Below are 12,608 nucleotides of genomic sequence, written 5' to 3' on the forward strand. Positions count from 1 at the left end.
TACTAATCTGACATTTACGTTTACATTTATTTCTTGAAGGATATGGACAAGACTCAAACTGAGATCATGCGTCACCACACTAGCATCAGTGAGCTGAAGAGGAGTTTCATGGAGTCTGTACCGGAGCCTCGGCCCAGTGAGTGGGACAAGCGTCTTTCCACCAACTCACCATTCCGCACAGCAAGCATTAACGGCCAGCTGCAGCCAGCGGTGAGTCCAGCAATCTGGGCAGGAGACACACTGCAGCAGTAGCGTAGATTATTCTTGAGGAGACATAATTTCATCCGCAGTGTCATATCATCCATACAGACTTTTTCAGTATAAAGCTTGCAAGTTGTTACAATTTGTGTTTTTGGGTTTTTTTTTTTTTTTTTTCATGTGATGTCACTGTTGTAGCAGCTTCCTCTGCTTCCAGTCTTGTGCTAAACTAGGCTAAACGCATCCCAGTTTAATTTCTCTGCTGGCCACACAGAGATGAAACTGATGGCATTCTTCTCATTTGACTCTTGGTAATGTGTCAAATAAAAGGATCTTTCTAAAACGTATCTTTACTGCATAACTGTCTGAGTTGTACCTTGAGTAACAGGTAGCTCAGTAAACCTGAACAAACTCTCTGTTAAACTTTGTATGTTAGCTAACTAATTGGCAGGCTATTCACTCCTATTGGTAGCCTCAGCTGTATTTTCAGGATATAGAAACACTTGGAGTAGGGTAGTGATTAATTTAGATCAAGCCCATAGTATGAGCCAGTGCCAATTTGTGTCTTATGTAGGCAATTATAATCATGTTTGTAAGGATTCTTCCAAGGGTCATATGGTTGAAAAAAATACATACATTTGACACCCATTAGTAGTCTTAGTAGTCTATGCTTTTAGTTCATAATTATAATTCCTGACTTTTATGTCTATCCTCTGCTTAAACTGTGAGGTCAATTAAGTCCTTTTGCATTGTTGCTCACTCATCTTCCTCACAGTAAAATTCAGCTACCTTTGCTCAGAGACCCCCCACCCACCCACCCACACACCCACACACCCACACACACACACACACACACACGCACACACACTTTTTTTTAACCCCGGTGGCCATAGCATCTGCTTTTCAAAAAGATAAATGCCTGATGATTGATAATTTAAGAAATGAATCTAACGTTTTTCCATTATTTTATATTTCCATAGACCATAGCATGTACATCTTAGAAATACCAATTTAAATACAGTGCCCAGTACAGTGCAAACCTTCATATACAGGAGCAGTAGACACAGACTGTAGTCTGATTTATACTTCTGTGTTAAATCTATGGGCTTGGAATCGTGTAGCCACATACCCTATGCCGTAGCCTACACCATAGCCTGATGTGTACCTCCCTAGAAATGTGTCATTGGTTGGCTTGGTAGCATCGAATTTCTTTCTAAGCATTTCAGGATGATCCTTCTTACACACCTCACTGCAGAACACCTCACTGCGGGTGTTCTGCAATGAGGTGTGTAAGGCCTTTGTTCTGTTTTTGACTATTATGTCACACTCAAGCTTGGTTTAGGCTTCGGTGTCGCGGCGACGCCATACCTACGGCGAACACCCTACGCCGTCACTGGGCATTCGTAGTTCTGCGTCGAGGGAACGCGTTGCTCCGCAATTCACCGCCAAGCCGCTAGGGGGGTGCGGCTGTGTCTTTGTATGGTTTCGGGGGGCTCTTGCTGCCGCGAAGAGGAGTTGTAGAGGTGGTCGTACTTGCATACCTCCTCGATAATTCTTTCTTCGGCTTGGTCCAGTTTTTCTTTTAGCTCTCACCACAGAAACTTTGAAAATGGCGGTGTTGTTGTGCTGCGACCATAGGGCTGCGACTGAACCGAAAATTACGTTCTGAACGGACCAATCACAGTCCTCGACATTCACGTCACTACGCGTCGACGCGACGGACAGGATTTTTTGGAGGTGCACGTCAGGCTACGGCGTAGGGTCCGCGTAGGGGTCTGCGTCGTAGGTACGGCGTTGACGCGACGCAGAAGCCTAAACCAGGCTTCAGGGTTACAGAGCCTCTTTCAGGTCAAATGCTTGAAAAGGACAGAGAGGCTAAGCAGACTGGTTATAGTGGAACAGAGAAGCTTAGAGGACTGGTTATTGTGTGACAGAGAGGCTGAGAGGACTGATTATCATGGAACAGAGTGGCTGAGTGTACTGGCTTTATTATGAACTGGTCAAGAACAGAAGTTGAACCAAGAGCATATTGTTGAGGACTTGTGCAGATGCACAGGGCTCACAGAATGACATTCAGGCATGTGAGTACAACTACAGAGACATCAACAACCACTGCTGCATATCAACATAGCATTTTGTCTGCGTATTTTTTTTGTATGTGGTGTGTAAAAACTGTGCACCTGTCTTTGATTTAACCATCCTGCTGTCTTTGCGGTGAAATCTGACAATTGACAATTTTTCTCTCTAAATTATATAGTTAATTTCATCTGTTTATCATAAGATTCCTCGACTTTGTTCTCACATGGCATCTGAAGACACAAAATGACTTACGTTCCCGGTCAGAACTGACAGGTCATTAAAAATGAATGGGTAAGATTACAATTAGTGTATAAAACAGAGGGGTGTGTGTGTGTGTGTAAATTAATTTCTGTGGCAGCACAATGGCTGAGGCTTCAGATTATTTCTATGACCGTAACACTGATGAGAAGGGAGGAAAACAACATTGAAGATGCTTTTGAAGAAGAGGTGACAGAAGATGAGGATGACATAGAATATGATCCAGACAAAGAGATCACTGATGGGGAACAATCCAGTGATGAAGAGGATGCTCCTGCTGTGGTTGCATTCCAGTCAAAGAAAGGGACTTTGTCCTGGTGTTCTTCCTCACCTGAGAAGAGAGGTCAGCTGTCAGCAGAAAATGTCATCAAGAAGACTCCAGGCTCAAGGTATGCCATATCCTGGGTGGATGACATAAAGTCCTGCTTCAAACTGTTACTGACAGAGGAAATCCAAACAATAGTCATGAACAAGACCAACTTGGAGGAGAGATGGGTGTACAAAGACGCCTGGGAGGCGGTAGACCAAATGGAAATTCGAGCCTACGTGGGTATCTTGATTCTGTCCGGTGTCTACAGATCCAAGAATGAATCCACCGTCAGAGAGAGAGAGAGAGAGAGAGAGAGAGAGAGAGAGAGAGAGAGAGAGAGACAAAAATAGTTAACAGAAAATAAGACGACAGGAGGGCTAATACATGTGTTTGTGGCTGCAGCCACTGTGGAGTTTATATTCTTTAGTGGTGCTTTAGATGCTTTAGTGGTGTTTTCATTCTTGGTATCATAGCTCTTTTTATTTTATTTGTCCTCTTTTCTAGTAACCGCTAGTGTAACTATACAGAAAAAGGCACTTGTATATTTATAATTAATAATCAGTTGTCTGCACGGGATGCAAAATTTATATACAAATGGAAGTTATTGTTGGTTTGGCCATTGTGGCACAGTGTTGCGATGTGATTTTGTTCCAGTAGTGTTACTGGGTTGACATTGAATGCAATCCAACAACACAGACACACACACAATTTCAAAAATGTAACACAGTAACATTTATATTTTAACTGACGCCTTTTTTTTACGGGCCATGACTTTAACGTGAGTAAAATATTCTAGCAGCCTAACTTTCTTCGTCTTTGTCTAAAAGTCATTTGAAAAGGATAGCGAGGACATCAAATTGAAATCATTGTATTGCCTAAAGACTAGCCCCCTTAAAAAAAAAAAACACTGGGAGGGGAGTAATTCCTCCAGGATTGTGGCGGGATGGGGGGACAGAATTTTTTCTTTACTCTCTCATGGGAGTGGAATGGGACAGAAATGAAAAACCACTCCGTGTGAACGAGATGAACTACTATAAGCACACCTTAGAAACTTTGCCCTCTGCATTCTTAACATGTACTTTCATGCAGAGAGAGAGAGAGAGAGAGAGAAAACTCATGTGGATGAGGCAACATCAGTATATGGACAAAAGTTTCAACGTGGTATAAAAACTTTCTTTGATCATGAAGCCTAATCTTACTCTACAATTCTGTGGTGTATCAGTCAAGTGCATGAACCACACTGCAGACTGGAGTCTCTGTTAACAGTGACTAACAGACAGATCTGTGTGTAGGTTTTGCTCACCTCCTTTATGAAATATTTGAGTCCTCACTGCGCTGCATTACTATGAACTATGATGAAATGGTTGTGGATCACATCTCTAGCTTGCGTCCAGGTGCTGTCTATCCTTCTTCTTGCAGTTCTCTTGCATTAGTTCCGTGTTGATGACTGTGTAGTTGCTGTGACGGCTTTGACGTACAGTCTGTTGGTGTGCAAGTTTGCTGTCTGCTATAGTGTAAAACATGCTCAAATTAGTATGATTGTATGAAAATAATTGTTACATTTAAATGTGTATAACGTAGTAACAAATTTAATACTGTACATATCATTATTCTTAGGTTTCATTTATGTTGAATTAAAAACATCATGTGGCTAAAAATGTCTCATATCGCTTTTTCATGAAAGACAGACTTCTGTGTTATCGTTAATATGCTGGTTATGATCTGATTTCATATGCATATAATAGCTGAAGAACTACAGCACAACTTGGCAAACGCCATGAAGTATAGACTTGATAGTGCTTTGTAGTTGTTATGGCTGATCCAGACTGACGATGTGTAATGTGACATGTTGATGGTTTATGTTGATCAATGGCTGGTTCATCATTCTAAATGTTGCTGTCATGAGGAATTGTGGGATAACAGTATCTCCTTTCATTTAGCAAAAGGATTGTCCAGTGTATCCTATGCTAAAGGAGATAAGAAAGTAAGCATCCAAACACCTTTCATTCACATTTAGAGAATTCAAACAGCTCTTATCAAGGCTGTCGCTTAGATACTTCTGACTCATTTCTCTCAGTTAGGAACCTTCCAAAACAAAACAGACTATTTGACTGCCACCAAAATGTCAGCTGTGAAAAAGGCCCATCTGCACACACCAAAGCTCCACCCACATATCTGACTAGAGGTCTAATCAGTTGGGGGTATTTGAAAAAGTGTGTGTGTGTGTGTGTGTGTGTGTGTGTGTGTGTGTGTGTGTGTGTGTGTGTGTGCAGCACATTTAAACAAACATCTGTTTAAGAACAGGCACTCTGCAACCATATCAAATTAAATGTAAAAACTATAAGACATAGCCTTAAGCTTTGGTAAAAATATGAGAGCCTTTCACCTTTATTGGGTTTTAGTAGTGTATATTACCAAAGAAATAAAATGTATCAAATTACCACAGAGTAATCACTAGAAAGACAACTTTAAGCCTTCAGGACCCCTGAAGGTCAGATAGCACAAGTGTGCATGTGTGTGCAGGGGAGGACGTCCACAGTTATACCAGCATACAGAGTAGTTGATGGCATGTCTGAAGTAAAGGTACTCTAGTCTGGTGCTTTCTGGCACTGACTACAGTAGTTCAACACTGTCCCCCATATTTTTAGCAAAATAAAGAAGACACTTGGAAGTTATGGCCATGGCCAACTGCTGACAAGCAGCTCTCCAAATTCACCAGATTATGCTCAGCTGCAACCTAAAGGGTTTAGTATGCTTCAAACCAACTAGTTCATATGAAGTGTAGTGTGAAGACAAAGGTGTTTGTACTTGTTCTGAATACCAATAGTTCACTTGGCTCTGGAAGGTGTAAAGCTTGCAGCCATAGTGAGGAACAAGGTGTGGTAAATTATACAAATGGGGACAAAAGCGCACAATTTGAGACAGACACTTCTCGCAAGCCTTCATGGTGTTGTACTCAGCTGCTCACATGAAAGATGACGCAAGTAGTTATGTCATAAAAATGAAAAAGAAGAGCTTGTGAGAGATTTAAAACCTGAATGCTTGCTCACCTCCACATGTCTTTCCAATCACGTTGGGAAGTGGGCATGATGTCAGGTTTGGAATTACAGAAGTTGTTAGACATGGCCCTTCTAGAAGCCACATCTGAGCGGTGTGCGAAGAGGAGGTGTCAGTGCTGTTTAACAATCTGTCAACCACTTAGTTTAAAGCATATTGGCATCCTTTAGAAGTGCCTCATAGTGGAGCCATCTCCTTAAACTCATACCCACCCCCTTACCACTGCCCTCACTCTATGAATGGCTGCTGCAAGCTTTGCAATCCTGCTTAATTTGCCAGTCAGTTGCATGGGTGAGTTAATTCTGAGAATACATTAGCATGACTCCTGAAGGGAGATCAATGAAAGAATGAAGAGCAAAAGAACACAAGAAAACAAGCTAAGGACCATTGATTAGTAGCCAGAGGACTGACCCAGCCCTACCTCCTCTCCATCTGTCCAACTCTTCAATCCTCTTCCCTGTATCTTCCCTCTAGTCTTTATCTGTTTTTCTCTATCTTGCACAACCTCAGTCCTCATCTCCTTCCATTCCCCTTTGAAGTCTGGGCTTCTGTCCTCAGTCAAATTTCCACAACCTCCACCATCCTTTCCTGCACATTCAGACAGTGATACTGTAGGGCACAGAGGATCTCAGTCCTCCCAACATTTCCCTCCCAGCTGTCCTGTAGCCACAACTTGAAGACCCAGTTTCTATCCCAGACATGAGGTACCACAAAATAATTGCATCTTCCTTTTTTAATACTCAAAATCCAGTCACAACAGCACTTTTTGCTCAGAGCCCAAGCCACAATTTTATTAATTTTACATTATTTCTAGGAATTATGATGACACATAGGATGAAAAAATAGAAATAGGTCCCATTAAATCACCATCCAACAGTTTTCCCTGACCTGTTAGATTATTGCAAGCTAAACACATATCTTGCCTTGTCTGCAATACAACATCTCCATTACATCCATGTGCTGTGCAAAATTACCTTAAAAAGTGTTTCATGGCAAGTTCCTGCAGTGTTATTGTCATCTGAGATGCCAAGATAACTAACAGACTGTTGGTAGATTATAAAGCAGTACAGATGACATGACAACTCAGCTAGTGACCATTAATGATTAATGATTGGATTTTAATGTTTAATGAACATTTGATATCCTGTGATTTAGGCCATTTTTGCCAATAATAATAATAATGAATAATAATAAATTGTATGGCTGAATTATTTTTGCTTATTTACAGCAGAAACAAACTAAAGCCAAATTGTTACAAATTGCAGAAGTAATTCACCCCTCTAAGCCCCACTCCCCTTGCTGTTCCTATGTCTGTCAAGCCTTCCATCCTCTGCATGTATGACAAGGCAAAAAATAATGTGGGAAAAAGTACTTAGAGGATCTCTGAAGTCCTGGTTGTTTCCACTAGGTTAAACACACAATATGACAAGTAGAAGGCCTGTGCTTATATATTGGGGCAGCAAGTGAGTCTTGATTGAATGATTTTTGTCAGGTGTGCTCAGGAGCAGAGGAGGCCAGATCAGACCTGCCAGCCACTCCCTGCAGATAGACACACCCACAAGACAGACAGGGGAGAGAGAGACAGGAGACATACAGTCATGGGTGAAAGTATTGGCACCACTCTGGAAGTGTTGGTTTTCTAGCAAAAGTCACACACTTTTGGAGTTTTTTTGATAAATGACCAAACTAGGATCATTTCAGTAACTTAACACAACTAAAACAACAATTGGTTTCCCCAAATTCAACACAAAACACCACCAAAATGCTGCAGGAAATGAAAACTGCATGGTCAAAAATATTGGCACCCCTTCACAAGTGTCTTTTGTACTGATAAAAGCACATTTCTCATTGTTAGAATCTTGTGTTAAGGTTATGGGTAGTTAGACTTCAGCTCTGGTAGCATTCCTGACAAATATCAGTCTAACATTAGAGTTCAATTGATTTTCTATGGAAGGCATGATGTTTATTATTATTATTATTATTATTATTATTATTATTATTATTATTATTATTATTATTATTATGAAAGCTATCTATCTTATCTGTCTGCTAGGGGTCAGGATTAGTGTTTTAGTCTGGAAATAACCCTATATCTAATACCTTTTTTAAGGTTAGGATAGGGATGGTCATACCTAATCTTATCCTAAACCTAACCCTATCCATTTTACTCACAAATAAAGTGGTTTGTATAATCTGACTGGTCTGATCATCTGACTGCTCATGTTTCTTGTCTTGTCAGATGTTTGCAATGTATTCGTGTATGTATTTGACATAATATACAGTCATATGACCAGAATTTTCCTTGAAGTCTTGTCCTTCTAAACAGTCTTCTAGGTGCATTTTGAGGCAATGGGTAATTCCTGAAAATCGTTTTCTATTGTAGTAATAGTAGTAATGTGTAACAATTCTCCTTATTCATGAAAAACCCAAGGGGATAAGCTATTATGCACTAGTCTATGGGTCACAGGCGGATTGGACGTGTGTGAGTTAGGCCACCCCCAGAGACTGAATGAGTTTTGCTCATCTATTTTAAAGCACAGACATGAAGCAAACAAACCAACATTAATGTTGAAATGATTAATCAAAAAAAGTGTTTCAGAAACTTCTGATCACAGGAATTTATTAATGAAAACAAATTTAAATCACGTCCACTGTGGGACGGATTAGACAAAGATCCAGCGTAGCGCGGCCGCCTATAAACAATTCAATCAGTCCCACCCCCCAGGTCCAGGAATCCAGGTCCCGCTTGCGTTAATTCAGAGGTACAAATCTCACAAAAAAGGCAATCCATACCTCGGTTAGATTCCTTAAAACAAGAAAAGTTAGGCTCGTTGTCCTCCTAGGCCATTAAAAATCAGAGAAAAAAATACAAACATTTACATTCTCCCCCATCTCAAAATACCTTTACTCAAGGTGGACCTAGGCAACCATTACACTTGTAACTGTGAAAGTAAAAGAAACACTTAGTAAGGACCAGATTAATCCTGTTTCATATGATTGTAAACCACCAAGTTTGTCATAATTAATATGAGCTTATTCGTGTAATTCTACCTCACTTACAATGCTTACACACGTCTTCCCAAAAATAGATGGTGTCAGACAACATCACAAACTTAATTGCAGACTTCTTGCAAACCCATGATCCCTACATGCTAAATACTCTCCAGAGTCTCCCTTTCCTGTACCTTCCTTGAACAGTCCCTTTCTCCATTTCCTCATCCATCTGTCCCTCTTCTTCCTTCTCCTGTTTGTTGACCATATCTCAAATCTCATGTCTTGGTCTGCTGCTGCTGAGCACAGCGAGGGGGAGAATCTCTGTTTGGACACAAGGTAAGAGCATGTAGGTTTTCACCAGCACAAGGAGGACCACAGCAGCACAGACAAGGCTGCCTGCTGGAAGAAGATGAGGAGGACAGTGAGTTTGATTGGATTGATGAGGATGATGATGACAAGGAGGAGAAAGAAGAACAAGTTCATGTTCACACACCATCAGTGTGCTAGATGTGGGGAGGAGCTTGGTTAGCTCATGTGAGATAAACCCAGCCAGGCTCAAGCTCTCCAAGATGTCTATCTTTCTGTCAGGGCTGCTACTGATGGCCTTGACCATGCTTTGGCTTTATTTAAAAGACAAATAAATGGGAAGATCCTATTAATCCTGCAAGGTGCCCTCGAAAAGGATATAGACATGGAAATCACAAAACACTTTGCTTATTTGAATATCTTCATTCAGTTCTGTTTACAAATTCGAAGTTGCCAACTATGTAGTTCATTCACTCCTTTCCTAAGCTTCCCCATAGGTGGCATCACTGTTGTAATGCGCTTCAGTATGTAAAGCAGTGAACGCATAACCATTCAAACTTCAAAAGCAGGTAAATGCATCACTGTTTATACTGCCTCATCATTCAGTACTGATACTGACCACCTTTGATTCAGTGGTATCTTCAGGAACAGCTTGCTAGTTCAAGTTGTTCTGTCCAGTCCACAAAAGGTTAATACCTTAGCATCTGATTATTTTGGGAGGAGTAATCAGATTATAATAGTTGCTGTGGCTTTCACTGTCTTTTAATAAGATTTTAAAAGGAAGTAACATACTGTCATCAGTGACCAGGGAGGGGAGCTCCACTGGTAAACGCTACGGATTTGATAATGGTGAGTCAGTGTAGTCAGTTCACTTTGAAAATTTGTTGAAATATTGATTCATTCATGTACTGAACACCTCTAAAGGCCTTGGGGAGGAATAACTTTCTAAATCCTATAAACAGCAAGACAGACAGATAGCATTCAGGACCAGCTCTCACACAAGGCTTTTTGTTAAGGTGTAATCCCACAAAATAACATAGCTAATGGTATGCCACTTAATTAAGGCTGCTGTAGGTAGTTAGCTAGTAGTAGTAGCAGTGAAATCACTAGTGGTTGGGGCTGGGAAACTTAGAGATAGGGAGAGTACTTACTTGTGGGGCCAGCAATTGTATCAAGTGGCCATGAACCAGCCCCCTTAGCAGTGACCCTGGCCATACTGAATTATTGAACACATATAACACTGACATCTGTGATGGCTGAAACTGCTTCTCTTCGGCGAGATGTTTGATGTCAGGTTGTAGTGATGATGCTACTCACAGCTTGATTTCCAGGTTTGAATCAGTCAGTCTTAAATTGATCCTTTGCAAAAGTCAGTCTTGAAAGTAACTGCTGAAAATAGGTCCTTGCAATGTAGCTCAATGATTTTGTGTTGTAGATTGTCAGGCACATCAACTAGTTCCACATTAAATGGTATAGCATATATGCCATATGGCATTAATCTTTTTTTCATCACTGTGAGCGCGTCCCTACAAACTTATGTAGGCACACTGGCTTCCCTTTTACTTCAAAAAAAGAAAATAAATGTTTGTCCTTGTCTCTTGGACGGCATGACATTCTGCATCTACTTGTTGACGGTTGCCATGATGCATTTTCATTATATCAACCACTATGTGTGGGTTGCATTGAGGGACCAAATTGAGCTCAATTTTAATAATTGCACATAGTGTTGGCAGTGCTGGCCACTGATGGAACACACAGTTCAAAAAGGAAGAACCCATCATATTAGCTCTCTCACCCCACCTAATTTTGATTCATGCTGCTCAGAGTAGTAATACAATTCTATTTATATTGTGCCAAACCACAACAGAAGTTTTCTCAAAACAATTTCCACACAGAGCAGGTCCAGGTCATACTCTTAATCTACAACAACCCAACAATTCACTCATGAGGAAGCACTTAGTGGTGAGGAAAAACTTCCTTTAAACAGGCAGATACCTCAGGCAGAACCAGGCTCTGGGTGGGAGGCCATCTGTCTCGACTGGTTGGGTTAGAGGGTTAGAGAGGGAGAGACAGAGAGAGAGAGAGAGACAGACAGACAGACAGAGAGATAGACAGACGGAGAGAGAGAGATACAGAAATGCAGTCACAGTAACAATGAAATTTCTAATAATATTTGATCAGCAGCCTTTCGCTGAAGGAGCCACTTAATCTATTGTCTATGATTGATGTTGGCTTGGCTAACATCCTCACCTAACCCACCTCCTCAATGGTGTCCAGAGAGCAGTTCGGACAGAGTCAGCTCTCCTGACCAGTTTGATCATTTTTTTTTCTGTCCTTCTCAGAGCTCCCACAGCCCCAGCAGACAACTGCATAGGAAACTGGAGATGCCACCACAGTGTCACAAAATGTCCTTAACAGTCTCCTGCACACTCAAAAGGATCTCAGTCTTCTGAGCAGATGGAGTCAACTTTGGTCCTTCTTGAACAGGATATCTGTATTGATAGTCCAGTCCAGTTTGTGGTTAAGGTGAACACCCAGGTATTTGTCCTCACCCACACTTTCAGTGTCCAAGCCATGGATGGTCACTGGTGTAGTCTGTGACACCTTCCTGCAGAAGTCTATCACCATCTTTTGTGTTGCTGTTTATGTGCAGGTTCACATCATTTGACAAAGTTGGTAATGACCTCCCTGTATTGCAGTTAATTCCTGGAGAACTTCTGGATATGACAGCTGTCTGTGTTGTGTCTGAAGTCCAATGTGTAGAGGGTGAAGGGAAAAGGAGAGAGCACTGTACCATGTGGAGCCCAGGTGCTGCAAACTGCCACATCAGGCACACAGTTGCAAACCCTTACCTACTGTGGTCTGTTGGTGAGGTAGTTGATGGTCCACACAGCCAGGCGTCAGTTTACTCCAGATCTTTCCAGATCCCCCTGAGCAGTGATAGCTGGATTGTTTTGAAAGCACTGGAGAAGTTTAAAAAATAAAAAAGAGCCTCACTGTGCTCCCTGTGTTCCCTAGGTGTGAAAAAAATGTGAAGCAAGTAAGTGACTGTGTCTTCCACACCAATGCCTGCTCCAACTGTAGGGGCTCACTGCTCACTAGGTGACAGAGGTGGTTCAATATGATCCTCTCCATGGTTTTCATCAGGTCAGAAGTTAAGGCTACCGACCTGAAATGGTTGGGGGGTGGCTCCTGTTGAGTTGAGGGGAGTGATATATAGTCTCTGATGTGGAGTGGAGGGAGTTAAGGAGTGTGCTGCTAGAAGGAGGGGGGTGTACAGAAGTAACGTCGTCAGGTATTGGTACTGTTGAGTGGGGGAGGGGACGAGTGAAATCAAATCTGCTGAAAAACAGACTCAGTTCATTTGTCCATTCTCGGTCTCCAGATTCTGAGCCCATCCCACTGT

General features: G+C 41.5%; 1 protein-coding gene across 10 annotated transcripts in view; it reads left to right on the forward strand.

Moving 5' to 3' along the window:
* Positions 1-12,608, forward strand: part of epb41a (erythrocyte membrane protein band 4.1a) — a 102,330-nt gene that overhangs the window by 55,417 nt on the left and 34,305 nt on the right. For all 10 annotated transcript variants that reach the window (XR_013078403.1, XM_076754384.1, XM_076754390.1 and 7 more), the window contains one exon: positions 40-210. Coding sequence is in view for 9 of the 10 variants with exons in the window: in XM_076754384.1 (XP_076610499.1) it covers positions 40-210 (171 nt within the window). In the remaining variant the exon portion in view is untranslated. The remainder of the gene's footprint in view (positions 1-39; positions 211-12,608) is intronic.

This window comes from Chaetodon auriga, chromosome 17, assembly GCF_051107435.1.
Source record: "Chaetodon auriga isolate fChaAug3 chromosome 17, fChaAug3.hap1, whole genome shotgun sequence".
NCBI lineage: Eukaryota > Metazoa > Chordata > Actinopteri > Chaetodontiformes > Chaetodontidae > Chaetodon > Chaetodon auriga.